At 41.2% G+C, this 24655-nt stretch overlaps 1 protein-coding gene across 13 annotated transcripts in view; it reads left to right on the top strand.

Annotated features, from left to right (window-relative positions):
- Positions 1-24655, top strand: part of DOCK9 (dedicator of cytokinesis 9) — a 154227-nt gene that overhangs the window by 113161 nt on the left and 16411 nt on the right. For 5 of the 13 annotated variants that reach the window (XM_023764190.1, XM_023764193.1, XM_023764191.1 and 2 more), the window contains 11 exons: positions 4537-4652; positions 6735-6872; positions 6989-7171; positions 9069-9182; positions 9302-9517; positions 10737-10794; positions 11744-11821; positions 13105-13211; positions 22223-22345; positions 23292-23405; positions 24072-24107. In XM_023764190.1, the coding sequence (XP_023619958.1) occupies positions 4537-4652; positions 6735-6872; positions 6989-7171; positions 9069-9182; positions 9302-9517; positions 10737-10794; positions 11744-11821; positions 13105-13211; positions 22223-22345; positions 23292-23405; positions 24072-24107 (1283 nt within the window). The remainder of the gene's footprint in view (positions 1-4536; positions 4653-6734; positions 6873-6988; positions 7172-9068; positions 9183-9301; positions 9518-10736; positions 10795-11743; positions 11822-13104; positions 13212-22222; positions 22346-23291; positions 23406-24071; positions 24108-24655) is intronic. The other 8 variants (XM_023764198.1, XM_023764197.1, XM_014466082.2 and 5 more) reach the window with 3 other exon arrangements.

Genomic DNA, 24655 nt, shown 5'->3' with positions numbered 1-24655 from the left:
ATTGTGTCCGCCACATACTGCATTGGTAGCTTGCAAACGCTAGTTCTGAGTTCTCTCTGACCTGTCGAGAGTGCATCAGTGACACGGCTACAGCTGCCGTCCTTGATGGTCCAACATCGTGACCGTTAGGGCTTCCCTCGCTCTGCAGACAAGGGATTGAAACGAACAAAACAAGGAGTTTGGCTATTTTCAGTTTTCGTTTCCTAGTTAACAAACAGAAATTAAAGTTCCACTAAGCTGCAGGACCTGCTCCACTGCCTTAGCCCAGACCATGTATAACACAGGGACTGCCTCCCTGTCAGTTGACATAAATATTTAACCGTTAACACATGTCTTAAAAAGAATCCTAAGCAGATGAAGGCCCCACCTCCAGAGATAATCATTTAGGAAACGCAGAAAACAAACAAAAATAAGAGATCAACAGGAGAATAACTAATCCGCTAAGATGTGCAGCAGCCCCTCCCACTACGAATGGCCTTTGCGGTGGTGGCTTGAACTGGAGGAGAGAGACAGCTGGCTGGGTTCTGCTGCCAAAAACCACATTGTTAACACAGTTGATCTCCGCTCTGTCTTCCTGCTGCCCACAGAGAGCCTGGCCTTCTTGCCTTTCTTCTTCATCCTCCTGAAGTTTTTTCTTTAGTCCGTTTTCAGTGACATTAATCCTCAATCAGTTTCTTCGTCTGCCTACCCAATACACAGCGTGTAGCGATTCTTTTACCTTTTGCCTGTGTTCCTACAATTCCTGCTCATTCCCAAGTGGATGTCTCATAGTCCTTGCATCTTCCCCTGGGGCTCAGTCTTCATTATAGCTCTAATTCTGATTATATGTATTTGGGTGGCTTTCGCCCTTCCCTTTTTAGCTTTTTGAGATTCAAATCATTAAGTCGGCCAAAAACCACAGAGAAGGGAGTATGTACTATATGTATGCATGTGTATGTGTGTGATCATGTATATGTATATGCACACACATGATTGTTTACATCTATACCTAGACATTTTATGGGAAATTTATAGCCATATATGTTTCTTTTAAAAAAATCTTATTTAACAATGAATACAGTACTTTCTGTTGGGCCAATCAATATGAAGTATATATAATATGTGAGATATTTTCTAGGATGCCAGAGTATAAAATGAATTTATTTTAGAGAAGAATTAAAACAGGAAGAGTCCCCTCTACACTTGTATTTATTATTTTCTCTTCTGTCCTGCTAGGAAAGGTTTTGTCAGCCCTCAGCATGACCAGCAGGGAGCAGCAGAGGACTGTAGAAACTTAATCCAATGGGGCCAAGATATACTTCCCATCACCCATCACTAGAACATAAGAAAAGACATCATAGGCACTACACAGGTCACTCTAGTCGGGACTTAACTTTACTCTCGGATTCTAAGAGAATATAATGAAAATGGAAAATCCCCTCGTGGGCAATACTTTTAACTTTTAAAAACATTCAAAGGATAGAGGCTTGTTGTTTGGGTCATTGCCCAGGTACATGAAAGGTAAATGTTTACATCATTAAGACATTGACTGGTTTACTGTAATGTGCACTCATTGTGTGTCAGTAGAAGAGATTTGTGCCAAGTAACAAGTTGAGAGTGATGGCTGTATGTAGAATATTTTATATAAACCAGGTAATGAGGGAGAAATGACGTGAAACATGTTTGCAAATAAGAGATACAGTTGCAGAAATAATAGAAAATAAACTTTGTATTTATTTTGATGTTCTACAGTATTCGAGGAATATATTAAATTAACTTGCATGCTAATTCATATTCCCCACTGGGGTGGGAAAGAGCAGCCAGGCGGTAGAAATGCTTAAAGAAAACCTGTATTTCCTGTAATTCAACGTAAGAGTTTAAGATCACTGGATTTAGTTGCAGAGTTTAGATTTCAGGTCAACATGGGAAAGCATTTTCTATCTGAAATGCCCATTAGCCAGTGTGGGCAGATGTGAAAACAGAGACAGGGTGAGCACCTGATCATATGAGAACTCATCCTACTACAAAATTCTTCGATATTTATGAATGGAGAATAGGAAAATGAATACATGATAATTAAATTTCTTTTTTACACAAAGTAGTGAATTAATATGAAAAATGCAGAGAATGCATATTCTCTGAAGTAAAATTAGTATTTTTCAAAAGTCTAAGCATGGACAATATATATTTAAAAATAGGTGAAATGGGCTGGACTTTAAATGTCTATACTCGAGATAGCAAATAAAATACTATAAAGTCACATTTCCTGGGTTCTGAGATGTTTCTTTGATTTGGAAATGTAATTTTGCACATTTGCCAGCATTTTCAAAATTAGGTAAATTCTGTGGGGACTCTTCAAGTGTGTAGGCCACCTCATCTATAATAATCACCTGGATACCTTTAGCCAGTGTTATCTAGAAAGAGAAAGGACACCAATAAATTCAATTAAACATTTAAATTAAAAAATGATGACTTTTACAAAAGATTTGTAACTTCCCAATGCAATTTGGAGAATACATCCATTTGGCAAAGTGCCATTTACCTTTAGTGTGATTGCTATTTATCTGTAGGATTTAATATTATATCTACCTCAAAAAAAGAAGAAGAAGAAAGAAAAAAAAAGACAATTCCATGCAGAGAAAGAATGAAAATAATCACCAAAGCAAGTTTCTTGTTATAGATTAACCCAGACTCTAAAACTTTATTTGGGGTAAATGGCAGCCCTCAGTAAAGGGTCCTTCTGGGCTGTGTGATAGTTTTGGTTGGTCTAATAAAAAGTGTAATTTTTTGCTCCTTCTTGCCCCAGTTTGTGATCATTCTGTTTTCCTCTTTCATTGTCTCTGAATCTTTCCAAACAAACCTCACTGAATGAGGACATGCCTTGGCTTACAAAGGCAGTACAATACATATTAGTCCCCAAAATAGCCATCTTCCTTGTCTCTGGGAGATTTCTTACCCAAAATGCAGAAATAAAAAGAACTGGAACTAGCATGGTGCCAGGTGTGTTACGTGGGGTCACTAAGGGCACGTGGACTGTGCCGTGGTGTGAAAATAATGCAGTCCACAAACACAGGACTTCAACCACCTTTTAAAAGCCAAGCAGAATCGGATGAAAGCACACAGTAGTATTCTTATCATGTTTTGAAAAGCAACTCGGTAGCTTTGAAAAGCTTTTTTTTTTTTTGTACCTTTTAGAAATTATCCTGTAGCTGACATTTATTAAAGTCAGAATAACATCATGCTAGTTACCTTATTTTATCCTCGTAATGTGTAGTATGATACAGTGACCTCCATAAGGAATTTGCAGTGTAGTTTCTGTTTCTCCCCCACTTCTGGCCTCAAGAGAATTCTGTAAGTTTTCTGTACTTCATTTTCCTGATCCATGTACAAAATGTCCTCCTCTCTGGAGTATTAAGAAAATTACCTACATAGTAAGTGTTGATTTGTTTTTGCTCCTTGGAGAAAGACATTACATGATGTTTTATTATATTGCCATCTTTCCTTGTAATCTAGATCAATACTGTAACATCTTTGCATCTCTATATTTTCTGCTAATGCATACCATTCATAATTTAATATCTCAAATTGTATGTCGACCTCCATTTTTATTGGTACTAAATTGATTTTACAGCCACATAAGAAGATATCAGTTTGTACTTAAATTATGATTCTTCAAGTTCTTTCCTTTTCTTAAACATTTCTTTCAGACACACTGGCTTTTGTGCTTTTTATTAAAGCAAGTAGAATACTATTAGCAGTACAGTCAACTCTTGATTATTAATCATGGTTCTAGCTGATAACACAGCTCTTTACATTATTGACTTAACGCTTACATAGCATTCACTCTGTGCCAGGCACTGTTTTCAGAGCTTCACAGATATTAACGAATTTAATACTCACCACAGCCTCTGAGATAGATACTGTTATTATCCCCATTCTACAGATGAGGATAAAGAGGTCAAATGACTTGCCCAAGGTCACACAGCTAGCAGGTGGCCAAGCTGGACTCAGGGACCAGCAGCCTGGCTCATCTTCTTACCCCCTGTGCTGTGCGCTGCCTCTGTCTGTGTGGGAAGCTTTGGACATCTCCACCTCCCTCACCACTCTCGCCGTCCTTCAGCTCAGCCAAGTGGCTAGATTGATGGAGTCCGGCCCAAGTGCCTTCCTGGCTCCACTGTTCACTAACTGTGTGACTTAAGACAAGTTGTTTAGCCTTTCCGGTCCTCCATTTCCTTATCTGCAAAGGGGGTTTAATAATGTACATATTTCATAGGGCTGTCGAAGGATTCAATGAAGTAATACCTGTCAAGTTCATAGAATTATGGCTGGCATATAGCAAGCACACAATAAATGCTTGCTGCTATTACTTCCCTTCTGGAGTTGAAAAAGACTTATAATTGTATGCAAACATTATTAACTACCAGCCCCCCCCCCCGCACCCCCCCAAAAAAGTAAGCCTTCTATAAATAATCAAAAGTTGACTGACTGTACCATCCCGCCGGCCGCTCTGCTCTGTGTGCGGCCCCCGGCAGTGACCTTGTGTTGTAATCCATGCAGGCTACGGCCATTCGGACGCAGACGTGCTTCACCAGTCGTTACTCGAAGCCAACATTGCCACCGAGGTGTGCCTCACGACTCTGGACACTCTCTCTCTGTTCACGCTGGCGTTTAAGGTTGGTATTGAACGGCTGTTCGCGGTCAGAACTCTGCCTTTTACATTCGTGTGCTGCTTCCGCTGGACCAGCGCGGCCTTCTGTGTTGTCTTTTTACTTCACTGTTGTTGCCCCTGTAAGGAAACCATTCATCCTTCAATGCCCTTAATGAAATTGCTCCCCAGTTAATGCCTTGAATTCCCCGAACTGTAATAAAGCTTACCTGGTCAGGGCGTCCCACAGGTGTGTGAGCAGTGGAAACAGCAGCGTATACCTGGGAAACAGGCTTTTGCTGTGCCCTCCAGGGTGATAAACATGAGAACGTACCAGGCATCTCTGCCTCTCCCCTCCTTAAACAAGTCTCAGTGTGGTAGCGGTTGAAAGGAGTTGTTTATCCATAAAGAAGCATTAAAGTACAAACGCATTCACCTTCTTAAATTTAAAAAAACCTGTTACTCAAGTAAATGGTAGGAGCATTTCAGGGATAGAAAAGGTTGTTTTGGTCTGATGTTTGGGTTTTGGGAAATAATATTCAGGCAGATGAAGAGGGTCTCTTCAGGCATTCTCTTGTTTTTAGGAACCAAATGCTTCCCATTCTTGCTAAATGATTGCTTCCATTTCCGGCACAGAAGGGAGAAACTGCATGAATATTAATATGCTGTGAATCTTGAAACAATTTATTTGCAAGGGTATTTGAAAGACAGAACCTAAATCACTCTCTGCTTTGTTTATCTCCACTTCTCATAAAAGCACGTTTCTTTCTTAGAGTAAAAATATTTGCCCTGGTATCATGTGCAGATCCTAACAGAATAAGTGTCTTTTCACAGGGACCCTCCATTCCTGTGGGCCTCAGTGAATGTTCCAGACTCTTTATGTTTAGTGTCTATGACTTTCTAATTAATGAGAGAGAGGCAGAAATTGATTAGAAAATTAAAGAAGGCAGCTAGTGGTGGTGGTGGTGGTGGGGGTGGGGGTGTTCCTAAAATGAAAGGTCCTTTATTCCCTTAAGTGCAGGCTTATTTATATCTTGTGTAAGTGGGCTTTAATTCCACTCTCGAAAGCAAGTTTTGAGATCAGAACCTAAGAAGACTAAATCCTGAAAATGGGAAGCAACACCTTGACCAGAGAGAGTGAAGGGAAAATAATTCAACTCCGGAGGGAGGAACTTAGAGATGGGAACAATTCAGACAACAGGAACGGGGTCTTGGCAATTTTTGTGAACCATTTCCTCTGGATCCCTCAGCGCAAAGAGCGCTGAGAAAATAAAAGCTCACATCCAGATTCGCCCAGACCTTACTCCACCCATAATTAGGAAGGACTGTGGTTCCTGGGAAAGTGGTGCTCGCAGACAACAAACCATGTAAGCAGTTCCCCGAACGCTGGAAGCAGCCTTTTTATTTTTGGTTGCTGAACAGTTGCTCATGGTTGAGAATTACATAATATTCAGTTAATTAAAACACGCTTCCTGCTCATTAGATTGCTTCTTCTCATGATGGAATCCAATACTGTGCCTTGGTGTTGCATAATATAAAGATCATTGTGATTTCCAGGTGTCCTACCAGCTGTGAATGCATCTGTGAATCACAAAAAAAAACTTATCCCTTAAATTTTTTTCCAACAATAAAGTGTGGTAACAGTTTGCTGGGAAGTTTTATAATTCCTCTTTTTATAGAAAAAAAGTAAACTCTCCGAAACATAAATTTATTAACAGGTTTACTTATAATAGCACAAGAGGATTCTGTGCTTTCTTAGAGGATTCATGGCAGAGTTTTTTTGCTTATCTCCACTTCTCATACAAGCACGTTTAAGTACTATCACCTCATAAGTACTATGAGGTCAGCCTTGAGGTGATATATTCAAATTCACATTGACAGGTTTGCTTTATTTCATCCTGCACATTGTAAGATTTAACCTTGTAAGATTTAGGCCCAGGATGTGTTTCTGTTGGTAAATTAATATTTACATGTTGAATCAACATGAGACTGACCGATGTTATAAGTTGTCTTAGTACCTGGAAAATTTAACCTTTGAACCTCAAAATGGTGTGAGACCTACTGGGTGCCTGGTGCGCCTCACTGATGCAGCCGTCCTTGTGTGCTTTAGAACCAGCTCCTGGCTGACCATGGACATAATCCTCTCATGAAAAAAGTTTTTGACGTCTACCTGTGCTTTCTTCAAAAACATCAGTCTGAAACGGCTTTGAAAAACGTCTTCACTGCCTTGAGGTCGTTAATTTATAAGGTAAGCTGTTTCACCGGGAAGGTCATCGTCGACTGTCCTGCGTTTTCCTCTTGCACCCGGAGGGGCGGGGCACACTGACCGTGACTTGGTTGCTTGCTTTCTCGTGCTCCGCCTAGTTTCCCTCGACGTTCTACGAAGGGAGAGCTGACATGTGTGCCGCTCTGTGCTACGAGATCCTGAAGTTCTGCAACTCCAAGCTGAGCTCCATCAGAACTGAGGCCTCCCAGCTGCTCTACTTCCTGATGAGGAACAACTTCGACTACACTGGGAAGAAGTCCTTTGTCCGGACGCATTTGCAAGTGAGTGTAGTGTAGCTTTCCCCTACAAGCGTACTCTGAAATTCTGTTCTGGCAGGGAAACTGTGTGTCACGTGTGCTGAATTACCTCTGCGTAAGTACTATGAGGTCAGCCTGGAGGTGATATATTCAAAGTCACATTGACAGGTTTGGTTTATTTCATCCTGCACACTGTAAGATTTAACCTTGTAAGATTTAGGCCCAGGATGTGTTTCTGTTGGTAAATTAATATTTACATGTTGGATCAACATGAGACTGACCGAAATTCCATTGAATGGAGATTTATTAGAATCTGTGTGAGGGTGCCTCATGGTAACCATCTTAGGTAAGACACAAAACGTCCAAAGTTGTTCCTGTCGGTCTTCCAGCTACTAATATACACCTGTCTCTCAAGTATTAAAATGTCTCAAGTTCTCTGCTCTGGGAACCATGCCAGATACTGAAAAGTCATGCGTATTTTTGTTAGAGACTCTTTTTCTGCAAACATATAGAGGAATGCCCTCTTCATCCCTGTATTTATTCTTTTATTTAAACAAGTATTTATCGTTTGCAAACTACACACAAGGATCCATGGACAAAACAGAACCCCCTCTTGGCCCCCACGGAGTATACATCCAGCTGGATCCCCAACACCCTCGGAGTGCAGTGTGCCCTGGGCTATAATAGAGGAATGTTAGTGCCCCAAGGAGGGGCATCTGGCTGGAGACCCGGGGGAAGGAGGGGAAGAAGCTCCCAGAGGGTGTGAAGGATGAACGCTGCTTAGCAACCCAGGGGAAAGGACCCATCCAGGGAACTGGAGAAGATCCTTAGTGAAGTTGAGAATGTGGGTGAGAACAAGTTGAGGAGGCATCATTGCCTATTTGGAGGGATTTCCTGGACCCCAGTGCTGAGAGTGGATTGGGGGAGTCAAGACCTTATCTAGGGAGACCGTGGGGAAACCACAGTCCAATATAGGCCAGAGAGGCTGGTGTTCTGGACCAGTCATGGTGAGGTTAGAAGGAAGAGGAGGTAGAGGTGACAGCACCTGTGATTGGCTGCACTTGGGTGCGGTGAAGGAAAAGGAGGGAATACGGATGGCATCTATGCATTTTAGCTTGAGTAACTGGGTAAAGCCAGTGCTATTCATCGACCCCCAAAAAAGAAAGATTTCCCTATTGCATAGTCAATATGTATACCTTTTAACAAAAAATGCAAAGGACAGTCCACTTATTGAAAGTTCATACCAAAAACCAAGGTATAGTATTTATCTAAGGTCTCTCTTTTTATTAGAGAAAGTGATAGGTAACCATCCAAATGGTATGGGCTTATCTGATTCTCTTTTTTTAAAACTTACCTTTATTTTTTAAAGTATTACAGGTGTCCCCCTTTTTATTTTCCCCATTGACTCCCTCCACCACACATCCACCATCCCCAGACCTTCACCACAATTGTCTGTGTCCATGGGGTAGGCATATATGCATATAAATTCCCCAGTTAATCTCTCCAAACCACTCCCCTGCCCCTGCCCTCTCATTCCTCTACACCAGTGGTTCTCAACCTCTGGCCCTTTAAATACAGTTCCTCATGTTGTGACCCAACCATAAAATTATTTTCGTTGCTATTTCATAACTGTAATGTTGCTACTGTTATGAATCGTAATGTAAATATCTGATATGCAGGATGGTCTTAGGCGACCCCTGTGAAAGGGTCGTTCGACTGCCAAAGGGGTCGCAACCCACAGGTTGAGAACCACTGCTCTACACTCTCTTATTACCATTTTCCTATGCAAATAAAATACTTAATGATAGCATAATCCCCTTCTGGAATACTTCTTGCACAACCTACCTGAAGGCAGGAGCTGAGCCCAGGTGAGGAGTCATTTGAAGGTGAATTGATTTGCTCACATTTGTGTGTCCCTAAGGTCATTATTTCCGTCAGCCAGCTGATAGCAGATGTTGTGGGGATCGGGGGAACCAGATTCCAGCAGTCCTTGTCTATCATCAACAACTGTGCCAACAGCGACAGGCTCATCAAGGTGGGTGGCCTGGTCCCTTTGTCTTTCTTACCCCCAAGACTCTGCCTCCTCTCTACCATGTACATGGACAGGCCGGACACAGCTGAAAACCACGTGTCCTTCTCCCACTCCTGTTTCAGCACACCACCTTCTCCTCGGACGTGAAGGACTTGACCAAAAGGATACGCACGGTCCTGATGGCCACGGCCCAGATGAAGGAGCACGAGAACGACCCTGAGATGCTGGTGGACCTCCAGTACAGCCTGGCCAAGTCCTACGCCAGCACCCCTGAGCTCCGGAAGACGTGGCTGGACAGCATGGCCAGGATCCACGTCAAAAACGGGGATCTCTCCGAGGTAGCCCTGCAAGCCTTCCCACTGGCTTTTTTTGAGAAAACTGTGCCCCGTTCACTAAAAGAAGCCAATTTTGAGAAAAATTTCCCAGTAATTAAAAGAAGCCAATTAGCCCTAGCCAGTGTGTTCAGTGATTAGAGCATTGGCCCACACACCTCAGGGTTTCAGGTTTGATTCCCGATCAAGGGCAACCCCGTTGTTCAGTCTCCTTCCAGGTTAGGGTGCCTGGGGGAGGCAACCCATCAATGTGTCTCTCTCACATCAATGTTTCTCTCTCACTCCTCCCACCCTCCCTTCCACTCACTCTAAAAAACAGTGGAAAGAATATCCACAGGTGAGGATTAACAAAAATAAAATAAAAAAGAAGCCAATTAAAAATATGGGATACTTTAAACAGTGTTAGGCTCAGGGTTACTTCATAGTCATGTAAGCATTTTAATAATTTACCAAATTGTAAGGGGATATGTATGTCACAAAAGGGCATTGTTTGAAAGCTCTTAGAAAACATCCATGTTCATGCAGATGCCTGCTAATTCAAGTGCACTCACTGTCTGCATCCAACATCCCCTCTAGTTCTGAAATTCTTCTATTTATGATAAAATTAAATTTTCCTATTATTAAAGTATTGATAGGGCATAGGTTTTACCTCTTTTGAGGGTGTTCATTGCCATCTGTGGCCTTGGTAGATGTTAGAGCACCCCCTCGTGTTCAGAGCTGCCATGTCTCAGTAAGCAGATAGTGTGGGGAGGAGTTGGGTGTGTGCTCCGGAAAAGTGCCGAATCCCAGATCCAACATTTACTGACTCTGTGACACTGAGCCAGTTTTTAACCCCTGTGTGTCGATAACATCTGTAAAATGGAATCAGGAAAACAGTAGGCATGTTCTTATTCCCATGAAAACTGTGTTTAGGGTTGTGGGAAGGCATGTAGGCATGATCAATGGAATTAACAAAGAAGCATGCTTTTATTTTTAAACTTCTGTAATTGCTAAAATTAGTAAAATTACGTTCCATATCTGAAAAAAAGTTTGTAACTTTTTTATGGAGTCCATTCTGTTTGACAATTGTTCCACTTCTTTCCAAAGGTAAAGATGTCAACTATTAGGAACATGAGTTGGTGCCTTGGGATCTAACATAAGTACACACAGTCATTAGATTTCTGTCTACGAGCATTTTGACATGCTGTATAAATGGTGATTCTGAGGCATGTGTCTCTTGTTGCAGGCGGCAATGTGCTATGTCCATGTCACAGCCCTGGTGGCAGAATATCTCACACGGAAAGGTGAGGAGTTTCCTGTGTTTTGTGAAATGAACATAAAACTGTACAAACCAGCAATGATAAGCAGGAGCCGTTGAGAAAGATTTGGAGGTGGGGGGGTTGTGTGGTGTGTGTGTGTGTGTGTGTGTGTGTGTGTGTGTACATGTGTACGCTATTCATTGTTTTGTTTGCGGGGGGTGACATTTGCTTGACTTGGTAAGCACAGCAGAAATGCCAACATCAAAAAGAAAAGTGGGTGACATGTCGTATCATCTCTTGCTAATGGCTCCATCACCCAAAGACTAGTTAATGAGCTTTGCAGTGAAGTGAGGCCAATCTTGAGCTGAAAAGATTTTATTTTCCCCTTAAGATAGTTCCCACTGGAACTATTTATCTATCAAAAGACAGTTGTAACGGGAGCTCATCGGCAGCGTTTTCTGGACCAGGGCCCAGTTGGCTTTATTGTGTGAGGAGGCAGCTTGCTGGCTGGAAACCTTGCCTCCCCGTGGAAGGAAAGGGCAGTGAGTGAATGGTGCCCGTTTGTGCATTTCATATCTGTTCCCAGATTAGCAGGCCATGAATCCTCTCCTGTGTTCCTTTTGGTTGAACACCAGTTGCTCATTTCCATTGCAAAATCAGTGCAGCCTCCAATGGCGGCGTTTATTTTTGGAGCACGAGGATCTTAGAAAATCTGGCCGTGTGTGCACGTGACAAGCACAGCAGTTCCAGGTCTGGCTAATGAGGAGAGTGTTTGCAGAGTGAGAAATGATAGGAAGTCACAGAGGCCCGGCCAGCGAATGTCTATATTTCTGGTGCAGCTGGCTATTTGGAATGAAATTTAAGGGAGTCTTAGGCTTGCCGTACATCAGAGCCTGAGAGAGAAAGAAATTCAAGAAGAGCTCCATATTCTCTTACTACCAGCACGCTTTCCTTTTGAGACCTATTGTCAGGTAATACATTTCCTCATGTTTAGAAGCAGACATAGCCCTCCGACGGGAGCCAACCCTCTCCCCCTACAGCTACAGCACCTGCCAGAGGAGGCGCCAGGGAGGTGAGCCCGGGGGTCGGCCCGGTCCATGGGGCCCCAGCCGTCCCATCCACATGACACTCAGAGGTGTGGGGACTTCCTTTTTCAACTCTGCCTGGACGGCCTTGGCCTCGGCTCTTTCTCCTTCTGTTCCTGCCTCTCCGCTCAGTGGGCAAGGAGAGGAAAGCCCTCTGGCCACCACTGTAGTTGTCCCACTGGAGTTAAATTGTACCTTCCAGTGTACTCTGTCACCTAAAAGTGGGTGGTTGGCTTTTGCAGTTTTGCTTTTTGTACGTTAATGTATCTGAGGCTCCTGGATTAAGGCTTTCATTTGTCTCCATTAAACAAAAGCAGGTCTAGACTAGGATAGGGGCAGAGTCTCATGTGGAAACCTTGACCAGTAGGAAAAACTCTGGCTTTAGGTCCTACTCCTTTAAGACTTGATTTCAGAATTCTCTGTGTTCCTCCTGTTCCCAAAATATGGGAGGTCTGAATTCAAGTTTTGACTTCTGTTTTGGTTTATTGAAAACAACGATCACAAAATATAAAAGACATTTCAAGTCCTTCATTTGATTATGTTTGCAGAGACCCCAAATGGGTCATTTTTGCTCTTACCTTATCCCAGCTGCAACCTTATTCCCCCCCCCCCCCCTTAGAGAGCTGAGTGCCTAGGCCCCTGAAGCACTCATGCTTTCTGTGCTCTTGCTCTCCAGCTGTGGGGCAGAGGCCTCTCCTTACCCTGGACAGCCCATGTGGAACCAGCTAAGACAGCCTCTCGGCTCATCACTGTGGCTGCTGAGTTACATCTTGGTTTTATAGACTGCTTCATGCAGGAAGGGCAGGTTCTGGGTTACCCCCAGCCAGAGTAGGTGAGATGACAGCTTGACGAAAATATAGTTATTTTTGAATCCAATATTTTTCCTTGATTGGCTTTGGCTTCTTTATTTTTCTTGGTATCTGAGCATATATCATCTTACCAAATCAAATTTATTGTTTATTGGTCATCATTTTATAATTAATTCGATTCAATACCTAGTCCAGTTCATTTACAGTTTAAAGATTGCATACATTTTAATAAAGGTGGGTGAAAAATAAAACAGGGTGAGAAAAAGAAACATTGAGGAAGCGAGTGAAGAAAAGCACACAGTGTTCCCCAGGCTCCCACGGGAGTGCTGGCCCGAGACCCAGGGGATTTCAAAGTCGGTTCTTTCATTCAATACAGAAACATTCAGGGCAGGAGGAACCCTCACGGTTCATTCACTTACGGGTTAATAACTCACTCTCTCCCCCTGCTGTCTCGATTCTAGGCATGTTTAGACAGGGATGCACAGCCTTCAGGGTGATCACCCCAAACATAGAGGAGGAGGCCTCCATGATGGAAGACGTCGGCATGCAGGATGTCCACTTCAACGAGGTGAGTGCCCCGGCCCGTGCGGTGTGCAATGACAAGAACCTCCGCCCCTGCGGTTTACCCTGCCAGAGCGTGGGACAGAGGCCCTTCTCTCTGTAGCTGCTGTTGATACACTTTGTCTAACTAACGTAATGCTCCAGACACTGGGAACAGAGCAGCGGACAGCTCTACCATTCCATCTCCCTTCCTAGGAATCCATCCTGGACTCCCCAAGGAGAGTTTGAGGAGCTGGTTAGTAGTGAAGTGAGGCTGAGAGGTCAGACTCTGTGATGAAAGTTTAAAAATCACTATCCTAAAATGTCTAGTCTCAAATAACGCTCTAACTTAAAACATGAGGAAGGAGGATAATATATTGAGTGTTGTTCATATTTAAATATTAAAATAATTTTAACCAAAATAGATTCCTGAAATAAAAAAGCAAGCTGGTTATTACATGGCATTAACTGTTCAGCAATCTCCACACCTTGAAATGCCTGGATAGATGTTAATTTGTTACCTTGAAATCACTGTGGTAACAGGGCCCATGTGTTCTTGGCTTTGAACTCCTCACTTCAAGGCAGGTTTTAACGGGGTTTTTCCCTGAGAAGAAGCTTGAATGGATTTTCTCCTTGTAGAAATCACCTTTGTCCCCCATGCCAAGTCAGACCTTTGGGGTGCAGCCTTTCGTTTAGAATTCAGTAAGGAAAACGGTGATGTCAACAACAATGAAAGATTTGAAAGTAAACAATTCTCAGGAAGCTGTCCCACAGGGCTGATACAATAAAGCTCAAGTTTGCTCATCTGATTAAATATGAGGCTGGAATAATCACTACTGCCTAGAGAATTACCCAGTGAAATAAAGTACAGGTTTTATTGGGGAAATTTGTGAATGGCACCCACTCTGCACAAGAGCCAAACACGTGATAGGGATAGCTTTATCAGTCATTTTCAGAATATGGATTGCCCACCCTGTCCTTGAAGCATGCAGTTGGTAAATCTTTAACAAGGTCCATAGGGCATGATCTGTGATGATTAGGAGGTGACACAGCAGGATCATAAAGTCCTTCTCAAGCCGGGCACATCTAGATTGAAGCTGGTCAGGAACAGAAAGGATAATGTGTTTGAAAAGCCAGGAAAACAGACATTGCCACTTACCTTTCTCCTTTAGCTATCAGGATGTTTTAGGAAAAAGAGAAAGTTGAACATCTCTACCGGAGAAGGGAATAGGTGTATAACACATAATTCAAAAATCATTGTCCTTTTAAGCTGCATTGTTAGATATATTTGAATGCCTTTAATGATCTCCTAAATGATTTTAGAGAAGTTACCTAAAAATACATAATGCTCCTCCCAGCAGGCCTCCGATGAGTTTTTGTTGGTCGCAGTTCATGTTTCCTGACTTTGATCGCAAGGGCAGACTCCCCCCGGCTACTTTTGATTAGATAAAAAGGAAGGAACATCCCATTTCTGTTTGTAATTTTGTTTCACAAGTTGGATTCTGTGCAGACTACAGAATTCTGAATCCTCTATGGTGTCAAAATTCCTCAGCCCATGTGGTTTTGCGATCCTTCCGTCATTATGCCAGACAGGCAGGGTTCTGGAAGGAAATACTAGTAGGTGGCATGCTAGTAGGAAATTGAGAAAAGTCTAATAAAGGGACTTATTTTGAAAGTTTGGACAGGATCTAGGGAGACCAACAAGGAATATTGCAATTCCCTGAGATTAACAGCAGCTGGGTTACCATCCCTCAACCTATGGACTAAGGTTGGAGAGAAAGAGAAACTACACCAAGGGACTGCCTGATAGGACTGTGGGCTTTATTCAGGGGAAGGCACAATCCTGGCACCCTTGCAGGGAGGGAGCCATCGAGTAGCCACCCCACCCTCACTCTCCTCCTGACCTCCAGTTTGCACGTGAGCCTTCCATTGGCCGAGTCAGCCAGGAGCTAGAGACAGGGAGCAAGCGGAGGTTCTAGTGCATCCACCTCCCAGAACACAGAGTGAAGGAGGGCAGGGCTGACCGGGACTCTAGAGGGGAGAGTGGAAATTGCAGTCCAGTTGCTAAAATTTCTTTGTAACCCTCAACATCAGTATTCATTGAGGTGCTTGTGTGGTCATTGGGGACATGCACAGAGCGGCTAAAAAGTTGAGCTTGCCTGTTCCTAGCTGAGGAGGCACAGGGTAACCTTCTGCCTTCTTGGTCTGGCTCTCGTGCTTTAAACAGGTGTCCTTTTCTACTCAGTGCCATGTTTTGCACATCTTTGTTCCTTTAGTTTGTGATTTTGCTGTTTCAAATGGCCCCCAATGTAGTGCTGTCTCGTGTTTCTGGGCACAGGACATCTGTGATGTACCTTACAGAGAAAATACTTGTGGATGATGAGATTTTTTCAGGCGTGAGTACTTTTGGCTCATGAGTCCAATGTTAATGAATCAACAGTATATACTACAGTAGGTGTCTTGACACAGAAACATATGTAAAACAAGGTTATATACTGATTGGTTCTCAGAAATTTTGTAGCCAGAGGCTCTTGGGAACCTAACCCTGTATTTCCCCAAGGAGGGGTGGTTCAGTCTTCACTAATTCATTGATCATGGTGACTTTATACAGTGTCATTACCATGAATCATGAGAATGAGAATCAACTGTATCTAGCACACTCAACTGTTGTTTCACAGAGTAGCAACTGTCACCATTGGGTATAGCAAACATATGAAGTTAACCAGACAAGTCTCTGGCTTATATCAACTGAACCGTTTCTATTCAGAAATAGCTGCCAGTAACCAACATAAAATGTTTACATCTGTAGGACATCTCAAGAGATAGATACCTTAACGACATACTGGATGGTTTCTCTATTTACACCTCATCCAAGCTTGCTGATTGTCTGTAACCAATAAAGGTGTCTTACCATCCACTTTTCCTTGACCCAAAGTGCTCTTAGAAACATAAAAGTTATAATGATTCCGCAAAAACAATAGCAGTAGGAGTAGAGTGTTGACCGTGGGGCTTGTCTAGTGCTCTACCCTTGGCTCATATCTGGAGATATGTCCCTGCTTCATTGTGCAAATACTTGCTGAGCGTCCTCAGCACTGAGCTAGGTGCTGGAGATACAAGGGTGAGCAAGATGTTGTCCCTGTCCTAGCAGCTCTACTGCTTTTGATGCTTTCTTTACCATTGACGAGAAACACCTAAGCCACGGTCCCTTAGAATATGAATTGCAAGGTGTCTGAGTTCTTTGTGACCTGGAAATTTCTGTATTCATTCCATAAACTAGCTGTGTACCATGTGCTAACGTTGGGATATACAAGTGAAGTGCCTGCCTCAGAAAGTTTCACTTAGTGCAGTAGTCCTCAAACATTAGTGTGCTTAGAAATTACTTGTATTCTTGTTACAAGTGTACTAGTAGATTCCCATTCTACACACACACACACACACACACACACACACACACACATTCAGCTGGGTAGGTGTGGCACCTGGGAATCTGTATTTAACAAGCATCCCAGGTGATTTTTCTAATGCAAGGAGTTTTCAACTGTATCTTGAGAAATAATAACATAGTTGGTAATAGGGATTATGTCATAAAGTACAACATTGTCCAAGCGAAGTCACACATTCACAGTTATTCCCAAGTGGCCGATAATAGAGACAATACTAGTAACTAACTTCATAGGAAACGTTAAGTTAAATTAATCCTAAAATGGAGCAATTGGCATTTAAATACAAACATTTTGAATAAGCTGCACATACACAGCACTAGTGTGCCGTTTTCACAGATAGGCGGTGAGTGCCCTCAGCCGCATCGCTGTGACACACTTACAAATGGGGCTGGCTGATGGTGTCTTAAACAGCTTCCTCAGTGGCTCATGAGCTCAGTGCACTGAGGTCTTTTTCAGACTAGTCATAAAATACATACTTTTCCAATACATAGAGTTTGTTGAGGGATTCCCCCCTCCCCCACGAATAATTACTTACAGTTACTAGTGTATATCAACAATTTAGAAAAACAAAATCTTGGCATTTAAATTTTGAACAAGGTGGTAAAACCATCAGTCTTTCTGTATGATTGCCTTTTGAAGTCATTACTATCTGACCATTTCTGGATTAGTTCTGGTTTTCAGGTGCAGTGATTACTAAGAATTCAAAGTCAGCTAATACATGGATTTCCTACTGATTTCATGCTCCATTATTTAGTTACTATGATGTCTTAGTTTTTATGACACTTAATAATTTTGTGTTGTTAACATATGGTCTTTCTAACTTACCTGTGATCACTGGTTCTTTCTGTTCAAAGAATTGTTACTTGATTTCACCAGCCTTAAAAGTCTAGGTGTAGCATTGATGTTATTTTGAATAACATACCTTACCAAATTTAGCTTTGATATTCAGTAACCTATACTCTACTTTTCTGAGAGAAGGACTTGCCTTTTTATAAAAGCCATCTTTAGTTTGTTATCGGATAAAATCTGCATGGACTCTGCTGTTGATAGTATTCATTGTGAATTCAGACTGATAAACTATAGATTCTAGAAATGCCTCCTGAATCAGAAAAAAAGATAAAAATAATGTCCAGTAGTATATGAAAGTTGATGATGTGTTATTTCCCAGGTTTTGATTACCATCATATCATAATAACTATTGCAAAGTTATTTGCTAAGCTCAGTTCACCTTATCAAACTTTCCCATTTTCCAACCATTCTGAGCAGTTTCCCTCGTTGAAGTGCATCTTTTTGTACCAAATATGGCAGCTTTTTTTCATAATGAGCTCAATTGTCTATAGTGTTGATCTGCTACTTAAATTCAGGCTTCACTGTTATTAAACTTCCCATGTGTTCTTGATTTGACTAAACAAGAGTAAAAATAATATTCAAATCTTAGTCTCCCATTTAGGAGCATTTGGCCTAGGAGATTACCCACATAAACTCTGTTTTATATATATTCGTTAAGTGACTAAATCTAGGGCCATTTAAAAATATACCTGAAAGGCTGCCATACACAGATGCCTTACCTGGAGAGACAAAACATCATTTTATTTTTTTAAATATATTTTTTATTGATATCAGAGAGGAAGGGAGAGAGAGAGAGAAATAGAAACATCATTGATGAGATTCATTGATCGGCTGCCTCCTACTGGGGATCGAGCTCGCAACCAGGCATGTGCCCTTGACCAGAATCGAACCCGGGACCCTTCAGTCCTCAGGCCGATGCTCTATCCACTGACCCAAACCAGCTAGGGTGACAGAACATCATTTCAAAAAACTAACATCTGTCTTATATATTACTTCATTGTTGTGGTAGTTGATGTATGTCTGTATGCATTTTCATGTCTCATAAAATTATCGACATTTAATTATGAATTTATGTTTGACATAGAAAACTTGGAGTGTGGCAATATAGCCTTTGTTTAATTAATCCTTTTCATCTCCCCAGCCTCATCTCTTGCCATTCTCTGATTCAGCTTTTATACTCCAGCCCCTCTTACTGCTTGTAAATTCCTCCCACACCTGCTGCCCTCTCCGGTGTCTTCCTTTGTGGTTCCCTCTCCCTGGAATGTCTCCCCTCTCATCCTTCTGACGCCCACTCCCACCTTCCTCCTTCACCTCACTGACTCCTGACCACTCAGTCAGTGGTCACCTTCTGCAGCCTTCCTTGCCCACCCCTTTTCTCATCACTGGATGGATGCCAAACCTCTCTGCATCCCTGATTCCCCGCACATGTCTTTGTCAACACACTTGCCACCATCTTTTATAATCTCTTTATGGAGCTGTCTCCACAATAGCCTCAGCTCAGTGAGAGCAGGAAATGCTTCATTCACCTGAGGGTTGGCCTCCCCAGTACTCACCCAGAGACACACTGACTACTGTTAAATAAATAAACCCCTGCTGCTCTTAATTCAGTGTCTGCCCTTCATTGACGCTATGACAGAGGATCAAACATGTTAAAAAGCAACTATTAAAACCCTTACAAATTATATTAGCAAATTGAATCTGAGAGCATACAAAAAAGAGGAATGTATCATGACCAAGTGGGATTTACCCTGGAAGCGCCCCATTGGTTCAACATGGGAAAGCCAATAAATATAACTCAACATATTAACAGAATAAATAAGGAAAACCATATGACAATCTCAATAGATGCAGAAAAATCATTTGAAAAAAATCAATATCCATTCATGATTAAAAAAAAAAAAAACTAGTAGAAAGGAACTTCCTTACCTGAAAAAGATGATCTACAAAAAATCTAGAGCTAATATTACACTTAGTGGTGAAAGACTGAATGCTTTCCCACTAAAATTGGGAACAAGACAAGAATAAATGTTTTCAACACTCCTTTTCAACATTGTGCTGGAGGTTCTAGCCAATGTAGTAAGGCAAGAAAAAGAAATAATACTGTCTATTTTAACCTAAGATGCAGTTGTCTCTGTGACAGAGAAAATCCCAAAGAATTTATGGAAGAAAATACTAAAACTAATAAGTGAATTTAGCAAAATTGTAAGATAAAAGATCAATATACAAAATCAATCAACCTTCTTTTTAGAGACCCTTCTACCATAGTTTTACTATATCATTAATGATTATCTAAGTTTTTACAAACAAATACACTGGATGACTTTCAGTCTTATTCCAAACTTTTATTTCCTTGAAAAGAATAAATTATTAGAATTTAAAGACACTACTATTTATAAAAACATCAAAAACATGAAGCTTGGGTATAAATCTGTGTACATCTGTATGGTCAAAACAAGACACTGATGAGGGAAATCAAAGAAGATGTAAATAAATGAAGTGATGACTCAGTGTTGTTAAGATGCCAATTGTTCCTAAATTGATTTATAGATTCAAAGCAGCCCCAATGAAACTCCCGTCTGGATTTTTGGTAGAAATGGACAAACTGACTCTAACATTTAAATGGAAAGGCAAAGGAACTAGACTAGCCAAGACAATTTTGAAAAAGTTGGAAGAGTCACACCACCTGATTTCAAGCAGTGGTTCTCAACCGGGGTTGATTTTGCCCCTTTCTCCCCCCAGGGACATTTGACAAATCAGAAAACATTTTTTATTGTCACGGGTGTTTTTTGTTTTTTGTTTGGGGGTGGGGGCAGAAGTTGCTCCTGCTACTGGCATCTAGTGGGTAGAGGCCAAGGATGCTGCTAAACATTCTGTAATGCACAGGAGCAAAAAGTTGTCTGGCCCAAAATATCAGAAATGTCACTGCAGAGCTACCGTAATAATCAAAACAGTGGGGTATTGGCACAAAGATAGACATATATCAATAGAGAAGCCAGAAATTGACCTGCACACAATGGTCAATTAATTTTTTAATAAGATTTAAAAGCAATGCAATGGAAAGAAGACAGTCTTTCATCAAATAGCATTGGAAAAATTAGACCTACATATGGAAAAAATATATGTTGACACATACTTTACACTGTGTTCAAAAATAACTCAATGAATCATAGACTTAAATGTAAAATATAAAACTTCTGGAAGAAAACATAGGAAAAAATATATGTGAACTTGGGTTAAATAAAGATTTCTTAAATAGATATAATATATACAGGACAATCCAGAAAGTAACAGCTTGGTAAATTAAACTAATTCAAAATTAAAAACTCTTGCTCTTCAAAAGACACTGTTAAGAAAATTCAGAGTCCAGCTACAGATTGGGAGAAAATTACAAATCACATGTCTGGTAAAGAATTTTATGTAAAATAGATAAAGAACTCTCAAAACCCAATAATAAGAAAGTCAACAACCCAGTGGAGAAATGAGCAAAAGGTTTGAATAGACACTTCACCAAAGCTATACAGATGGCAAATAAGCACATGAAAATTTACTCAACGTCATTAGTGAAACCCCACTCAAATGGGCTTAAACAGGAAAGGTCAAATAAATTGGCTCCCGTTAGGAAATTCCACAGAGAGGTTGGCAGCAATCAATCCAAGCATTTAATAATACTATTGCTTTGGGAGGTAAGGGGGGCCCTCCACTCTGTTACTAAGGGTGACAGGCCACTGACTATTCATGAGGTGGATGTCAGCCCCAATCAAACTACATGCTGCCTCTCTTATGTCCAGTCTGGTGAGAGCACTTCTGTCCCCAAATCCCAAGCTATCCAATAATTACCCTGATTGGCTGATTTAGGTCACATGTCCACCCATGATGGAGCAATACCTGTGGCCAGGTAATAGATTTATGCTGATTACTTTGAACCTGAGCCACATGCCCCAACCCTGTCACGGATAATATTAGCTTCCTCAAAAGTTTAAAAATTTTAAGGAGGCAAGGTAACTACGCAAACTTCAGCAAATAGAAATCTCCAAGGGAAGGTGGAAAGGATGCTGGTGAAGCAGGCATAATGCCTACCACATGTCATCGCTGAATTGTTCTGAGATGTTTAATTTGGGTTAAAGTCATGCTTAGTAATTCCCCATGTGTCAGCATTGTCATCATTCCTCAAAAAGGAAAAAAAAATTTCTAATTATATTTATAAAAAGAGAACTAAGAATAAAAATTGAGAGCCTATGAGAGACTATTAGTGTCAGTTTCTTCCTTGCAATTACTACAGTGTCATACAATGTGTGACCCTTCGTTTCTGCTTGCAAACATGCCTGGTATTTTTTAATGAGCCATTTACAAGCATGTATGTTAGTGTCTAAAAATGTTCCATGTTTTGGCCCTGACCAGGTAGCTTAGTTGGTTAGAGCGTTGTCCCAATTCACCAAGGTTTCAGGTTCAATCCCCAGTCAGGGCACATAGAAGAATCAACAAATGAATGCATAAATAAGTGGAACAACACATCGATGTTTCTTTCTCTCTCTCCCTCTCCTTCTCTCTCTCTCTCTTTGTCTCTCTTTTTTTCTCTCCCTCTCCAAAATCAATAAATTTAATAAATAAATAAACAAATAAGTAAAAATATTCCATGTTTTGACATTTTCCTCCTAGCCATCTTAACCAGCTATGCATTCTGCAAGGACACGCTGTTTTGTTCCTTAGTAACACTCCTTTCTGGCCCATGGCCGCCTTCTTTGGTCAGGATGTGCTCATGGAGCTCCTCGAGCAGTGTGCCGATGGACTCTGGAAGGCCGAACGCTACGAGCTGATCGCCGACATCTATAAACTCATCATCCCCATTTATGAGAAGCGGAGAGATTTTGAGGTATCTGAGTTATTTGTTTTTTCCCAGTGTAGAGGACAGTGAAATGACATATGCCCCCAGGTTTCCTTACATGCAAAGAGAGCAAGCAGGCCACGGTCAGAGATGAGCATGTGGTCTCTGACCCTCCACGTGGGGCTGGCGGGTCACCACCCTGAGCCATCAGGCATCCCACACCTAGACCCCATCTCTAGGCAGACCCCAAATCTCGAACAACAAGGGTTGGTAGTACTGACACTCCACTTTTGAAAGGTGCCCGGAACAGTTTTATAATCACCAGGTGCCTTTTTTTCTCAGGACGCTTAGTTGCTCTCCCTACCTGGGAAGACAGTGTCCCTTCCGTGCTTCCTGGCCTGGGAGGCCGTCCAGTTTCTCTTAGCATATCAGATGGAGTGGGGAGATCAAGCACTGAAAACGTCACCATAGGACAGTGATGGCGAACCTTTTGAGCTCGGCGTGTCAGCATTTTGAAAAACCCTAACTTAACTCTGGTGCCGTGTCACATATAGAAATTTTTTGATATTTGCAACCATAGTAAAACAGAGATTTATATTTTTGATATTTATTTTATATATTTAAATGCCATTTGACAAAGAACAATCAACCAAAAAAATGAGTTCGCGTGTCACCTCTGACACACGTGTCATAGGTCCGCCATCACTGCCATAGGACTTTATCGTCTCTGACATTTCGTGTTAACTTGAAAGCAGAATTTGCTTCCTGCATTGTGGAAATTTGATGGGTTCTCATATGCACACTGGTCCTTTGGGTAGGAAACATTACAATCCATTACAAAAAGGATCACTACCAGTTGTGCAATCCAAATGTAGTCTTGATTTTTTAAAAAACTCAAGTCCAAGGATTTTTCACCTACGTGATCTCATTTGCTTTTTTAAACTGGTTGTACGCGTTGCAAGTAGAGAGAACCGGGTTTTGTTCTGCTTTCCAGAGGCTCGCCCATCTGTACGATACTCTCCACCGGGCCTACAGCAAGGTGACCGAGGTCATGCACTCGGGCCGCAGGCTCCTGGGCACCTACTTCCGAGTGGCCTTCTTCGGGCAGGTGAGCCTCTTCTCTGTTCCGGAGGCTGGCCCCAGTCCCTTTTTTATTTTTTTCTGAACTCTATAAAATTGTATGTTGTCAATTTTCTGCTCTCTATAAATGCTAATTTGATGAATTTGTCACGTTTAGTATGATTCTTCCTCAGGAGTAAACTTTCTGCTTTTCTTTTTTTTCCTTTCTTCCTGTTTTTTATTTATTACTTTCTTAAGGCAGCGGTAAGTTCTCCCTCCGTAAGACTTTCTTAGTGGCATCTCTGGTACTTCATATGATTTGCAAGTTTCCTTTTCAAGTCTATATGTATATCTGTCCAGTCATCACAGACTCCAAAAACATTAACATTTTATGTCATTTACAGAAGTAAATCATCTGTTTCCTCATACATTTATACTGCATGTTTTAAACAAAAATTAAGACTTCCTGGTTTCTTTTGTCTATGTGTATCTCTACCTCTTGTAATATATCATCTCCACAGTATATTTACCATTGTAATATTTCAGAAACCCCGTATAAAAGGGTTCACTTAAATTTAACTGAATGTTTAACCTCCAAGACTCTAACATGATTAAATAGTATAAATTATAATCCATTTATTTAGGTCATGTGGTTTTTCTATGAGCATTATATAACCTTCAATTTATCCTGTTATTGTCTTTTATAACTTTATAGCAATACCAGTTTACAGACAGTGAAACAGATGTGGAGGTAATTACAGTAAAAGCTTAATAAGCAAATATTGTAGTGAAAGTACTGCATCTAAACTCCTAGTTTGATGTGGATGTTTTCTGTTTCATGTTAGCCTGTATATTTTTTTATATATATACTATGTTTTTGGCACCATTTTTCCTCCTCTATTTTAGATGAGAAATGTTTTGTTTTAATTTATTTCAAATATTAACCCCAATCTGGACTTCCAAATTTTCAACCTTTTTCACTTCCCATGCAATTCTAAGCCTTGTTTTATTCAGGCATGATTGGTGCTAAAATTGATGATAATAGAAATATTGGAGATATGGCACCAGATATGACTGGTGATAATGAAAATATTTTCTGATATCATGCTACAGCCCTTTAATATGTTTCTCATCAGTAAAACAAAATAGAATTTACACAAACTTTACTTAGCTTTTGCTGAACCTACCCCGGACCTAAAAGCTTCCTCGTGTGCCCTAAAGTGCTGTATGAGCTTCTCCCCGTTGATTTGTTTCTTGGGAATGTGAAACAGGCTTGAAGTCCATCATCAGACTTCACCG

The sequence above is a fragment of the Myotis lucifugus genome, unplaced genomic scaffold, assembly GCF_000147115.1.
Source record: "Myotis lucifugus unplaced genomic scaffold, Myoluc2.0 scaffold_320, whole genome shotgun sequence".
Lineage (NCBI taxonomy): Eukaryota > Metazoa > Chordata > Mammalia > Chiroptera > Vespertilionidae > Myotis > Myotis lucifugus.
Note: the sequence above shows the minus strand (reverse complement) of the source record. Positions and strands in the feature narration are given on the sequence as shown.